Here is a 14,574-nt window from a genome sequence, read left to right on the forward strand (position 1 = left end):
GGCCGTCAAGTGTTACAGGTGCCAAACCGCTCTCCCGCCCAAGGGGGAAACTTTGGTATGTCCCAAGAGTACTCCAGTGACCCCTAGTGGATGAAAAAGAAAATAGGATTTTGGGACTTACCAGATAAATCCTTTTCTTTGAATCCACAGGGGGCACTGGACGCCCACCCAGAGCAGTTTTATCTAGCTTGTGGTAAGTTCAGTAGATCTTACGGTAGCACATTCTCACCGAGTTGGTCAGGTGATTATCTTTTGTCGTGTCAACTTTCTAGTCTGTTATGTTATATGTAATTCTCCATAGTTCTTCCTCTATCGCTCCTGTTCGGCTCGGTAAAAAACACTGAGGTACCTTGAGAGTATGGAGGGGGTGGAGGGTTATTAATTTAAATATTTAAATGTGTCTGTCCCTGCTAACGCCCCGTCCATATCCCAAGAGTACTCCAGTGCCCCCTGTGGATTCAAAGAAAATTATTTATCTGGTAAGTACCAAATCCTATTTTTGTTAACAAGACAACCACAAAGCCTAAAATGTCATGTTTATTGCCTAGTGAAGGGTCTCTCAAACCAGGTCCTCAAGGCAATTTAACAGTCCAGGATTTATGGATATCCATTACATGGGTGCATCAAACTGACTGTTGTACTAATTAACCTGTACATAAGCATGGATATCCTTTAAAACGTGGGCTGTTAGGGTGCCTGAGTTTTGGAAACACTGAGGTAAATGTATGAAGCAGTGAGCCAGTGGAGACGTTGCCCATGGCAACCAATCAGCTGCTCTGTATTGTTTTACAGTATGCATATTATTAATGTTACTTCAATGCTGATTGGTTGCCATGGGCAACTTCTCCACTGGCTCTCTTTTCCACTCATATCACTGCTTCATACACTTACTCCACTGGCCTTGGTTATATGTGATTATTAATGTAGATCTGAAAAGGTTAGCGCCTGTCTGCTGCTCACCGGCTTCTATGTTCTTCATCATTGTGTTACCTCACCCAGGCATTCTCTTTGGGAGACAAGAAAATGTCAATGAAAAGTTTTTTTGGTATTGTTTTTTCTCTATCGTCCTAAGTGGATGCTGGGGTTCCTGAAAGGACCATGGGGAATAGCGGCTCCGCAGGAGACAGGGCACAAAAGTAAAGCTTTTACAGGTCAGGTGGTGTGTACTGGCTCCTCCCCCTATGACCCTCCTCCAGACTCCAGTTAGATTTTTGTGCCCGGCCGAGAAGGGTGCAATTCTAGGTGGCTCTCATAAAGAGCTGCTTAGAGAGTTTAGCTTAGGTTTTTTATTTTACAGTGATTCCTGCTGGCAACAGGATCACTGCAACGAGGGACAGAGGGGAGAAGAAGTGAACTCACCTGCGTGCAGGATGGATTGGCTTCTTGGCTACTGGACATGAAGCTCCAGAGGGACGATCACAGGTACAGCCTGGATGGTCACCGGAGCCACGCCGCCGGCCCCCTCACAGATGCTGAAGCAAGAAGAGGTCCAGAATCGGCGGCTGAAGACTCCTGCAGTCTTCTTAAGGTAGCGCACAGCACTGCAGCTGTGCGCCATTTTCCTCTCAGCACACTTCACACGGCAGTCACTGAGGGTGCAGGGCGCTGGGGGGGGGCGCCCTGGGAGGCAAATGAAAACCTTTAAAAAGGCTAAAAATACCTCACATATAGCCCCAGAGGCTATATGGAGATATTTACCCCTGCCTAAATGTACTAAATAGCGGGAGACGAGCCCGCCGAAAAAGGGGCGGGGCCTATCTCCTCAGCACACGGCGCCATTTTCTGTCACAGCTCCGCTGGTCAGGAAGGCTCCCAGGTCTCTCCCCTGCACTGCACTACAGAAACAGGGTATAACAGAGAGGGGGGGCAGAATAAATGGCAATATATTAATATAAAAGCAGCTATAAGGGAGCACTTAATCATAAGGCTATCCCTGTCATATATAGCGCTTTTTGGTGTGTGCTGGCAGACTCTCCCTCTGTCTCCCCAAAGGGCTAGTGGGTCCTGTCTTCGTATAGAGCATTCCCTGTGTGTCTGCTGTGTGTCGGTACGTGTGTGTCGACATGTATGAGGACGTTATTGGTGTGGAGGCGGAGCAATTGCCAAATATGAGGATGTCACCTCCTAGGGGGTCGACACCAGAATGGATGCCTTTATTTGTGGAATTACGGGATAGCGTCAACTCGCTTAAGCAGTCGTTTGCCGACATGAGGCGGCCGGACACTCAATTAGTGTCTGTCCAGGCGCCTCAAACACCGTCAGGGGCTGTAAAACGTCCCTTGCCTCAGTCGGTCGACACAGACCCAGACACAGGCACTGATTCCGGTGGTGAAGGTGACGAATCAACCGTATTTTCCAGTAGGGCCACACGTTATATGATTTTGGCAATAAAGGAGATGTTACATTTAGCTGATACTACAGGTACCACTAAACAGGGTATTATGTGGGGTGTGAAAAAACTACCAGTAGTTTTTACCGAATCAGAAGAATTAAATGACGTGTGTGATGAAGCGTGGGGTGCCCCGATAAAAAACTGCTAATTTCAAAGAAGTTATTGGCTTTATACCCTTTCCCGCCAGAGGTTAGGGAGCGCTGGGAAACACCTCCTAGGGTGGACAAAGCGCTAACACGCTTATCAAAACAAGTGGCGTTACCCTCTCCTGAGACGGACGCACTTAAAGATCCATCAGATAGGAGGATGGAAAATATCCAAAAAGGTATATACACACATGCAGGTGTTATACTACGACCAGCTATTGCGACTGCCTGGATGTGCAGTGCTGGGGTAGTTTGGTCAGAGTCCCTGATCAAAAATATTGATACCCTGGACAGGGACAATATTTTACTGTCGTTAGAACAAATAAAGGATGCATTTCTTTATATGCGTGATGCACAGAGAGATATCTGCACACTGGCATCACGGGTAAGTGCTATGTCCATTTCGGCCAGAAGAGCTTTATGGACACGACAGTGGACAGGCGATGCGTAGAGGAGTTATTTGAGGTCGGTCTATCGGATTTGGTGGCCACGGCTACGGCCGGGAAATCCACCTTTCTACCTCAAGTCACTCCCCAACAGAAAAAGGCACCGACCTTTCAACCGCAGCCCTTTCGTTCCTTTAAAAATAAGAGAGCAAAGGGCTATTCATATCTGCCACGAGGCAGAGGACGAGGGAAGAGACAGCAACAGGCAGCTCCTTCCCAGGAACAGAAGCCCTCCCCGGCTTCTACAAAAGCCTCAGCATGACGCTGGGGCTTCGCAAGCGGACTCGGGGGCGGTAGGCGGTCGTCTCAAAAATTACAGCGCGCAGTGGGCTCACTCGCAGGTAAATCCCTGGATCCTGCAGATAATATCTCAGGGGTACAGGTTGAAATTAGAGACAGAGCCACCTCGCCGTTTCCTGAAGTCTGCTTTACCAACGTCCCCCTCAGAAAGGGAGACGGTTTTGGAAGCCATTCACAAGCTGTATTCTCAGCAGGTGATAGTCAAGGTACCTCTTCTACAACAAGGGAAGGGGTATTATTCCACTCTATTTGTGGTACCGAAGCCGGATGGCTCGGTAAGGCCTATTCTAAATCTGAAGTCCTTGAACCTATACATAAAGAAGTTCAAGTTCAAGATGGAGTCACTCAGAGCAGTGATAGCGAACCTGGAAGAAGGGGACTTTATGGTATCCTTGGACATCAAGGATGCGTATCTCCACGTTCCAATTACCCCTCACACCAGGGGTACCTCAGGTTCGTTGTACAAAACTGTCACTATCAGTTTCAGACGCTGCCGTTTGGTTTGTCCACGGCACCTCGGGTCTTTACAAAGGTAATGGCCGAGATAATATTTCTTCTTCGAAGAAAAGGCGTATTAATTATCCCATACTTGGACGATCTCCTAATAAGGGCAAGGTCCAGAGAACAGCTAGAGATGGGTTTAGCACTATCTCAAGAGGTGCTAAAGCAGCACGGATGGATTCTGAATATTCCAAAATCCCAATTAATGCCGACAACTCGTCTGCTGTTCCTGGGGATGATTCTGGACACAGTTCAGAAAAAGGTTTTTCTTCCCGAAGAAAAAGCCAAGGAGTTATCTGACCTGGTCAGGAACCTCCTAAAACCAGGAAAGGTGTCTGTACATCAATGCACAAGAGTCCTGGGAAAAAATGGTAGCTTCTTACGAAGCAATCCCTTTCGGCAGATTCCATGCAAAGGGATCTGTTGGACAAATGGTCAGGGTCGCATCTTCAGATGCACCTGCGGATAACCCTGTCGCCGAGGACAAGGGTATCCCTTCTGTGGTGGTTGCAGGAGGCTCATCTATTGGAGGGCCGCAGATTCGGCATACAGGATTGGATCCTGGTGACCACGGATGCCAGCCTGAGAGGCTGGGGAGCAGTCACACAGGGAAGAAATTTCCAGGGAGTGTGGTCGAGCCTGAAAAAGTCTCTTCACATAAGCATTCTGGAACTAAGAGCAATCTACAATGCTCTAAGCCAGGCGGAACCTCTGCTTCAAGGAAGACCGGTGTTGATCCAGTCGGACAACATCACGGCAGTCGCCCATGTAAACAGACAGGGCGGCACAAGAAGCAGGAGGGCAATGGCAGAAGCTGCCAGGATCCTTCGCTGGGCGGAGAATCACGTGATAGCACTGTCAGCAGTATTCATCCCGGGCGTGGACAACTGGGAAGCAGACTTCCTCAGCAGACACGACCTTCACCCGGGAGAGTGGGGACTTCATCCAGAAGTTTTCCACATGCTATTAAACCGTTGGGTAAAACCAATGGTGGACATGATGGCGTCTCGCCTCAACAAAACACTGGACAGGTATTGCGCCAGGTCAAGAGATCCGCAGGCAATAGCTGTGGACGCGCTGGTAACACCTTGGGTGTACCAGTCGGTATATGTGTTTCCTCCTCTGCCTCTCATACCAAAGGTATTGAGGATTATACGGCAAAGAGGAGTAAGACTAGTGGCTCCGGATTGGCCAAGAAGGACTTGGTACCCGGAACTTCAAGAGATGGTCACGGACGATCCGTGGCCTCTACTTCTGAGAAGGGACCTGCTTCAGCAGGGTCCTTGTCTTTTTCAAGACTTACCGCGGCTGCGTTTGACGGCATGGCGTTGAATGCCAGATCCTAAAAGGAAAAGGCATTCCAGAAGAAGTCATTCCTACCTTGATAAAGGCAAGGAAGGAAGTCACCGCGAAGCATTATCGCCGTATTTGGCGAAAATATGTTGCGTGGTGCGAGCAGCGGAGTGCTCCGATGGAGGAATTTCAACTGGGTCGTTTTCCTACATTTCCTGCAATCAGGATTGTCTATGGGTCTCAAATTGGGATCTATTAAGGTTCAAATTTCGGCCCTATCAATATTCTTCCACAAAGAATTGGCCTCAGTCCCTGAGGTCCAGATTTTTATCAAAGGAGTACTGCATATACAGCCTCCTGTGGTGCCTAAGGTGGCACCGTGGGATCTAAATGTAGTTTTAGATTTCCTCAAATCCAATTGGTTTGAACCACTAAAGAATGTGGAGTTGAAATATCTCACATGGAAAGTGACTATGTTACTGGCCCTGGCTTCGGCCGGGAGAGTATCTGAACTGGCGGCTTTGTCTTATAAAAGCCCTTATTTAATTTTCCATTCGACATAGGGCAGAGCTGCGGACGCGTCCGCATTTTCTCCCTAAGGTGGTATCAGCGTTTCACCTGAACCAGCCTATTGTAGTGCCTGCGGCTACAGACGACTTGAAGGACTCCAAGTTGTTGGACGTTGTCAGAGCCTTAAAAATATACATTTAAAGGACGGCTGGAGTCAGAAAATCTGACTCGCTGTTTATACTGTATGCACCCAACAAGTTGGGTGCACCTGCTTCTAAGCAGTCGATTGCTCGTTGGTTTTGTAACAAAATTCAACTTGTACATTCTGTGGCAGGCCTGCCACAGCCTAAATCTGTTAAGGCCCATTCCGCAAGGAAGGTGGGCTCATCTTGGGCGGCTGCCCGAGGGGTCTCGGCATTACAACTTGTAATGCCGAGCAGCTACGTGGTCAGGGGAGAACACGTTTGTAAATTTTTACAAATTTGATACCCTGGCAAAGGAGGACCTGGAGTTCTCTCATTCGGTGCTGCAGAGTCATCCGCACTCTCCCGCCCGTTTGGGAGCTTTGGTATAATCCCCATGGTCTTTTCAGGAACCCCAGCATCCACTTAGGACGATAGAGAAAATAAGAATTTACTTACCGATAATTCTATTTCTCGGAGTCCGTAGTGGATGCTGGGCGCCCATCCCAAGTGCGGATTATCTGCAATACTTGTACATAGTTATTGTTAACTAATTCGGGTTATTGTTTAGGAAGCCATCTTTCAGAGGCTCCTCTGTTATCATACTGTTAACTGGGTTTAGATCACAAGTTGTACGGTGTGATTGGTGTGGCTGGTATGAGTCTTACCCGGGATTCAAAATCCTCCCTTATTGTGTACGCTCGTCCGGGCACAGTACCTAACTGGAGTCTGGAGGAGGGTCATAGGGGGAGGAGCCAGTACACACCACCTGACCTGTAAAAGCTTTACTTTTGTGCCCTGTCTCCTGCGGAGCCGCTATTCCCCATGGTCCTTTCAGGAACCCCAGCATCCACTACGGACTCCGAGAAATAGAATTATCGGTAAGTAAATTCTTATTTTTTTAACCAAATTTTTGAACTGGGAAAAACCAACCACTGTTCAGATTTCACCCCAACAAACTGTATTGTTCACACTTGAATGTCGCTGTCATGTAATGTTTGTATCTAATCCCATTAAACAGTACTTTAAGTATTTTCTCCCTCCCCCAGGTGAATTATTGCTGCGTCTGGGCCGTCTTGAGGAGGCAGCAGAAGTGTACAGGGGCTTGCAGGACAGAAGTCCAGAGAACTGGGCTTATTACAAGGGATTAGAAAAGGCTCTCAAACCAGGTAAGTGTTCAGCAGATACTGTTTTTATTATTTCCATCATGCTGACCTTCTTACAGCCATACATTTGTACTTTGTATTTGTCTAAAATATTAAGACGTGTTTTTAGATATATTCTTGTACAGTAATTGTTTCAATGAGTGTCCTTGAATTTATTTTCACCATAATCCCTTAAGGCAGGGTCTCTTAAGGGCTGTAATGCTTGCACACCTCAGTCCCCGCTGCACCGTTCACAATGATGAGATGAGTGCAGTATGGTAATGTTGGTCATCAAGCATCAGACAACCCGAAAAGTGCGCATGTAAGACAGGATTTACATCAACTCATTTAATGCGTCTAAAACAAATTGTAAGGTCCCTGTGAATAGGACACGGAGACTGAGTGTCTGGCTCTTTTAGGTTTAACCATACAGCTAGCAGTAGAGCAGTGATGCTGTGACCTCAGTCAGTGTAGAGGTCTGAATGGATTTACAATTCATTCTCACTGATGGATTTTTAAGGCAAATGTTCTACAGCTAGTGGACAGAAGCGCAGGGTGCATTGTTTATCTCTGTACTTTCAATTTTTGTTATTATTTGTATTTATTTTAATTATATATATATATATAAGTCGTAAAGCCCGGCACTCCCTCAGCAAACTCCGTGCCCCGGTGCCCTCAGAATGGATGCTTGATAGACGATACAGAAACTGCGGCACTCAGGGTCTTGTATTGAAAGGTTTGTATTGGCACTCAATTACACCAGGTGGGGCGCGGGTGCGCGATGTAATTGGGTGCCAATACAAACTTTTGAATATAAGACCCTGAGTGCCGCAGTTTCTGTATTGTGTATGTATATATATATATATATATATATATTTCTCTGACGTCCTAGTGGATGCTGGGAACTCCGAAAGGACCATGGGGAATAGCGGCTCCGCAGGAGACTGGGCACAAAAGTAAAAGCTTTAGGACTAGCTGGTGTGCACTGGCTCCTCCCCCTATGACCCTCCTCCAAGCCTCCGTTAGATTTTTGTGCCCGAACGAGAAGGGTGCAATCTAGGTGGCTCTCCTGAGCTGCTTAGAGTAAAAGTTTAAATTAGGTTTTTTTATTTTCAGTGAGTCCTGCTGGCAACAGGCTCACTGCATCGAGGGACTAAGGGGAGAAGAAGCGAACTCACCTGCGTGCAGAGTGGATTGGGCTTCTTAGGCTACTGGACATTAGCTCCAGAGGGACGATCACAGGCCCAGCCATGGATGGGTCCCAGAGCCGCGCCGCCGTCCCCCTTACAGAGCCAGAAGAGCAGAAGAGGTCCGGAAAATCGGCGGCAGAAGACGTCCTGTCTTCAATAAGGTAGCGCACAGCACCGCAGCTGTGCGCCATTGCTCTCAGCACACTTCACACTCCGGTCACTGAGGGTGCAGGGCGCTGGGGGGGGGCGCCCTGAGACGCAATAAAAATACCTTAGATGGCAAAAAATACATCACATATAGCTCCTGGGCTATATGGATGCATTTAACCCCTGCCAGTTTTTCCTTAAAAAAGCGGGAGAAAGGCCGCCGAGAAGGGGGCGGAGCCTATCTCCTCAGCACACTGGCGCCATTTTCCCTCACAGCTCCGTTGGAGGGAAGCTCCCTGACTCTCCCCTGCAGTCCTGCACTACAGAAACAGGGTAAAACAAGAGAGGGGGGGCACTAATTTGGCAGATAAATCAATACAGCAGCTATATAAGGGAAAAACACTTATATAAGGTTATCCCTGTATATATATATATATATATATAGCGCTCTGGTGTGTGCTGGCAAACTCTCCCTCTGTCTCCCCAAAGGGCTAGTGGTGTCCTGTCCTCTATCAGAGCATTCCCTGTGTGTGTGCTGTGTGTCGGTACGTTGTGTCGACATGTATGAGGAGGAAAATGGTATGGAGGCGGAGCAATTGCCTGTAATAGTGATGTCACCCCCTAGGGAGTCGACACCTGACTGGATGGTCTTATGGAAGGAATTACGTGATAGCGTCAGCACTTTACAAAAGACTGTTGACGACATGAGACAGCCGGCAAATCAGTTATTACCTGTACAGGCGTCTCAAACACCGTCGGGGGCTCTAAAGCGCCCGTTACCTCAGATGGTCGACACAGACCCAGACACGGACACTGACTCCAGTGTCGACGGTGAGGAAACAAACGTATTTTCCAGTAGGGCCACACGTTACATGATCACGGCAATGAAGGAGGTTTTGAACATTTCTGATACTACAAGTACCACAAAAAAGGGTATTATGTGGGGTGTGAAAAAACTACCCGTAGTTTTTCCTGAATCAGATGAATTAAATGAGGTGTGTGATGAAGCGTGGGTTTCCCCCGATAAAAAACTGCTAATTTCTAAAAAATTATTGGCATTATACCCTTTCCCGCCAGAGGTTAGGGCGCGTTGGGAAACACCCCCTAGGGTAGATAAGGCGCTCACACGCTTATCAAAACAAGTGGCGTTACAGTCTCCTGATACGGCCGCCCTCAAGGAACCAGCTGATAGGAAGCTGGAAAATATCCTTAAAAGTATATACACACATACTGGTATTATACTGCGACCAGCAATCGCCTCAGCCTGGATGTGCAGTGCTGGGGTGGCTTGGTCGGATTCCCTGACTGAAAATATTGATACCCTGGACAGGGACAGTATATTATTGACTATAGAGCATTTAAAGGATGCATTTCTATATATGCGAGATGCACAGAGGGATATTTGCACTCTGGCATCAAGAGTAAGTGCGCTGTCCATTTCTGCCAGAAGAGGGTTATGGACGCGACAGTGGTCAGGTGATGCGGATTCCAAACGGCATATGGAAGTATTGCCGTATAAAGGGGAGGAGTTATTTGGGGTCGGTCTATCGGACCTGGTGGCCACGGCAACGGCTGGGAAATCCACCTTTTTACCCCAGGTCACCTCTCAGCAGAAAAAGACACCGTCTTTTCAGGCTCAGTCCTTTCGTCCCCATAAGGGCAAGCGGGCAAAAGGCCACTCATATCTGCCCCGGGGCAGAGGAAGGGGAAAAAGACTGCAGCAGGCAGCCTCTTCCCAGGAACAGAAGCCCTCCCCCGCTTCTGCCAAGTCCTCAGCATGACGCTGGGGCCTTACAAGCGGACTCGGGCACTGTGGGGGCCCGTCTCAAGAATTTCAGCGCGCAGTGGGCTCACTCGCAAGTGGACCCCTGGATCCTGCAGGTAGTATCTCAGGGGTACAAATTGGAATTCGAGACGTCTCCCCCTCGCCGGTTCCTGAAGTCTGCTTTACCAACGTCTCCCTCCGACAGGGAGGCGGTATTGGAAGCCATTCACAAGCTGTATTCCCAGCAGGTGATAATCAAGGTACCCCTCCTACAACAGGGAAAGGGGTATTATTCCACGCTGTTTGTGGTACCGAAGCCGGACGGCTCGGTGAGACCTATTTTAAATCTGAAATCCTTGAACACTTACATACAAAGGTTCAAATTCAAGATGGAGTCACTCAGAGCAGTGATAGCGAACCTGGAAGAAGGGGACTATATGGTGTCTCTGGACATCAAGGATGCTTACCTCCATGTCCCAATTTGCCCTTCTCACCAAGGGTACCTCAGGTTCGTGGTACAGAACTGTCATTATCAGTTTCAGACGCTGCCGTTTGGATTGTCCACGGCACCCCGGGTCTTTACCAAGGTAATGGCCGAAATGATTCTTCTTCGAAGAAAAGGCGTCTTAATTATCCCTTACTTGGACGATCTCCTGATAAGGGCAAGGTCCAGGGAACAGTTAGAGGTCGGAGTAGCACTATCTCAAGTAGTACTACGACAGCACGGGTGGATTCTAAATATTCCAAAATCGCAGCCGATTCCGACGACACGTCTGCTGTTCCTAGGGATGATTCTGGACACAGTCCAGAAAAAGGTGTTTTTCCCGGAGGAGAAAGCCAGGGAGTTATCCGAGCTAGTCAGGAACCTCCTAAAACCAGGCCAAGTGTCAGTGCATCCAATGCACAAGGGTCCTGGGAAAAATGGTGGCTTCTTACGAAGCGATTCCATTCGGCAGATTCCACGCAAGAACTTTTCAGTGGGATCTGCTGGACAAATGGTCCGGATCGCATCTTCAGATGCATCAGCGGATAACCCTGTCTCCAAGGACAAGGGTGTCTCTCCTGTGGTGGTTGCAGAGTGCTCATCTTCTAGAGGGCCGCAGATTCGGCATTCAGGACTGGGTCCTGGTGACCACGGATGCCAGCCTGAGAGGCTGGGGAGCAGTCACACAGGGAAGAAATTTCCAGGGCTTGTGGTCAAGCATGGAAACGTCATTTCACATAAATATCCTGGAACTAAGGGCCATTTACAATGCCCTAAGTCAAGCAAGGCCTCTGCTTCAGGGTCAGCCGGTGTTAATCCAGTCGGACAACATCACGGCAGTCGCCCACGTAAACAGACAGGGCGGCACAAGAAGCAGGAGGGCAATGACGGAAGTTGCAAGGATTCTTCGCTGGGCGGAAAATCATGTGATAGCACTGTCAGCAGTGTTCATTCCGGGAGTGGACAACTGGGAAGCAGACTTCCTCAGCAGACACGACCTCCACCCGGGGGAGTGGGGACTTCACCCAGAAGTCTTCCACATGATTGTGAACCGTTGGGAAAAACCAAAGGTGGACATGATGGCGTCCCGCCTCAACAAAAAACTAGACAGATATTGCGCCAGGTCAAGGGACCCTCAGGCAATAGCTGTGGACGCTCTGGTAACACCGTGGGTGTACCAGTCAGTGTATGTGTTCCCTCCTCTGCCTCTCATACCCAAGGTACTGAGAATCATAAGAAGGAGAGGAGTAAGATCTATACTCGTGGCTCCGGATTGGCCAAGAAGGACTTGGTACCCGGAACTTCAAGAGATGCTCACGGAGGACCCGTGGCCTCTACCTCTAAGAAAGGACCTGCTCCAGCAGGGACCCTGTCTGATCCAAGACTTACCGCGGCTGCGTTTGACGGCATGGCGGTTGAACGCCGGATCCTGAAGGAAAAAGGCATTCCGGATGAAGTCATCCCTACCCTGATCAAAGCCAGGAAGGATGTAACTGTGCAACATTATCACCGTATTTGGCGTAAATATGTTGCGTGGTGTGAGGCCAGGAAGGCCCCTACAGAGGAATTTCAACTGGGTCGTTTCCTGCATTTCCTGCAAACAGGACTGTCTATGGGCCTAAAATTAGGGTCCATTAAGGTTCAAATTTCGGCCCTGTCGATTTTCTTCCAGAAAGAACTAGCTTCAGTCCCTGAAGTTCAGACGTTTGTCAAGGGGGTACTGCATATACAGCCTCCTTTTGTGCCTCCAGTGGCACCTTGGGATCTCAATGTAGTTTTGGGGTTCCTAAAATCACATTGGTTTGAACCACTCACCACTGTGGACTTAAAATATCTCACATGGAAAGTGGTAATGCTGTTAGCCCTGGCTTCAGCCAGGCGTGTCTCAGAATTGTCGGCTTTATCCTATAAAAGCCCTTACCTAATTTTTCATACGGACAGGGCAGAATTGAGGACTCGTCCTCAATTTCTCCCTAAGGTGGTTTCAGCGTTTCACTTAAACCAACCTATTGTGGTGCCTGCGGCTACTAGGGACTTGGAGGACTCCAAGTTGCTAGACCTTGTCAGGGCCCTGAAAATATATTTTTCCAGGACGGCTGCAGTCAGAAAATCTGACTCGCTGTTTATCCTGTATGCACCCAACAAGCTGGGTGCTCCTGCTTCTAAGCAGACTATTGCTCGTTGGATTTGTAGTACAATTCAGCTTGCACATTCTGTGGCAGGCCTGCCACAGCCAAAAATCTGTAAATGCCCACTCCACAAGGAAGATGGGCTCATCTTGGGCGGCTGCCCGAGGGGTCTCGGCTTTACAACTTTGCCGAGCAGCTACTTGGTCAGGAGCAAATACGTTTGTAAAATTCTACAAAATTGATACCCTGGCTGAGGAGGACCTGGAGTTCTCTCATTTGGTGCTGCAGAGTCATCCGCACTCTCCTGCCCGTTTGGGAGCTTTGGTATAATCCCCATGGTCCTTACGGAGTCCCCAGCATCCACTTAGGACGTTAGAGAAAATAAGAATTTACTTACCGATAATTCTATTTCTCGTAGTCCGTAGTGGATGCTGGGCGCCCATCCCAAGTGCGGATTGTCTGCAATACTGGTACATAGTTATTGTTACCAAAAAATCGGGTTATTGCTGTAGTGAGCCATCTTTTCTAGAGGCTCCTCTGTTATCATGCTGTTAACTGGGTTTAGATCACGAGTTGTACGGTGTGATTGGTGTGGCTGGTATGAGTCTTACCCGGGATTCAAAATCCTTCCTTATTGTGTACGCTCGTCCGGGCACAGTATCCTAACTGAGGCTTGGAGGAGGGTCATAGGGGGAGGAGCCAGTGCACACCAGGTAGTTCTAAAGCTTTACTTTTGTGCCCAGTCTCCTGCGGAGCCGCTATTCCCCATGGTCCTTACGGAGTCCCCAGCATCCACTACGGACTACGAGAAATAGAATTATCGGTAAGTAAATTCTTATTATATATAATATAATATAATCTCCAAGTGGGCTGTATACTTTATTTTGTGCTTGGGTTACTGACCTGCAGTGGTATGCTTAAGGAGCATGTGTAGCCAGACCTATTAGCGGTTGCAGAGAAGTCAGCATAGAGTTTAGAGAGGATATACCTATATTATGAGAGGGGAGGATAACCTACCGATTCCATTGAATAATATGAACTGCGGCTTCTTTTGACTTTCATGGATGCGTTTGCTCCTACTTTTGCATTTAGTTGCTATTCTCTCCAGGCAGTGATTAAGGTGATCTGGCGTATTCATTTATGGCGCCAGTCAAGAGTCGAGCCCTATATTATTGACATATCAAAGTACTGATCACTTTTTCAACTCTATGATCTTGTAACAACTATAAACTATATATATATATATATATATATATATATATATATATATATATATATATATATATATATATATAAAATCTATCTCTATCCGTCTCATCCATGTGATAAATGCATCATTGTGTGTCTTTATATGTAGCTAACATGGAGGAGAGATTGAAGATTTATGAGGACAGTTGGACTAAATATCCCAGGGGCTTGGTGCCGAGGAGGCTGCCTTTAAATTTCTTAACAGGTATGTAAAACAGCGTTACTTTTCATGCTAAGGGCAGCTAAGGCCTTTCATCGCTGTTAACCTTCAGAGTCACCCTCGGTACTTAATTTTCTTTCTTCTCGCTAATCCCCCAGGTGAGAAACTGAGAGTGTGTCTGGATAAGTATCTGAGAATGAACTTTAGCAAAGGATGCCCTCCTGTTTTCAACACTTTGCGTTCATTGTACCATGACAAAGAAAAGGTAACTAATATGTCATTTATATCAACAATGTGAGGAGTAACTGGAGTCCTTTTTTATTTTTTTACAAGAAACCAGTAGGGGTTTCATTTTTGTTATAAATGTCCTCTTTTTATATCAAGGGCAAACAATGAATATATTTTCTCTGACGTCCTAAGTGGATGCTGGGACTCAGTAAGGACCATGGGGATTAGCGGCTCCGCAGGAGACTGGGCACAACTAAAGAAAGCTTTAGGACTACCTGGTGTGCACTGGCTCCTCCCACTAAGACCCT

At 47.7% G+C, this 14,574-nt stretch overlaps 1 protein-coding gene across 1 annotated transcript in view; it reads left to right on the plus strand.

The window, feature by feature from the left end:
• The window catches only part of NAA15 (N-alpha-acetyltransferase 15, NatA auxiliary subunit), a 266,058-nt gene that overhangs the window by 159,978 nt on the left and 91,506 nt on the right, over positions 1-14,574 (plus strand). Inside the window, exons 7-9 of the mRNA XM_063920367.1 lie at positions 6,820-6,939; positions 13,988-14,083; positions 14,197-14,303. Coding sequence (XP_063776437.1) covers positions 6,820-6,939; positions 13,988-14,083; positions 14,197-14,303 — 323 coding nt within the window. The remainder of the gene's footprint in view (positions 1-6,819; positions 6,940-13,987; positions 14,084-14,196; positions 14,304-14,574) is intronic.

Source organism: Pseudophryne corroboree, chromosome 1 (genome assembly GCF_028390025.1).
Source record: "Pseudophryne corroboree isolate aPseCor3 chromosome 1, aPseCor3.hap2, whole genome shotgun sequence".
Taxonomy (NCBI): Eukaryota; Metazoa; Chordata; class Amphibia; order Anura; family Myobatrachidae; genus Pseudophryne; species Pseudophryne corroboree.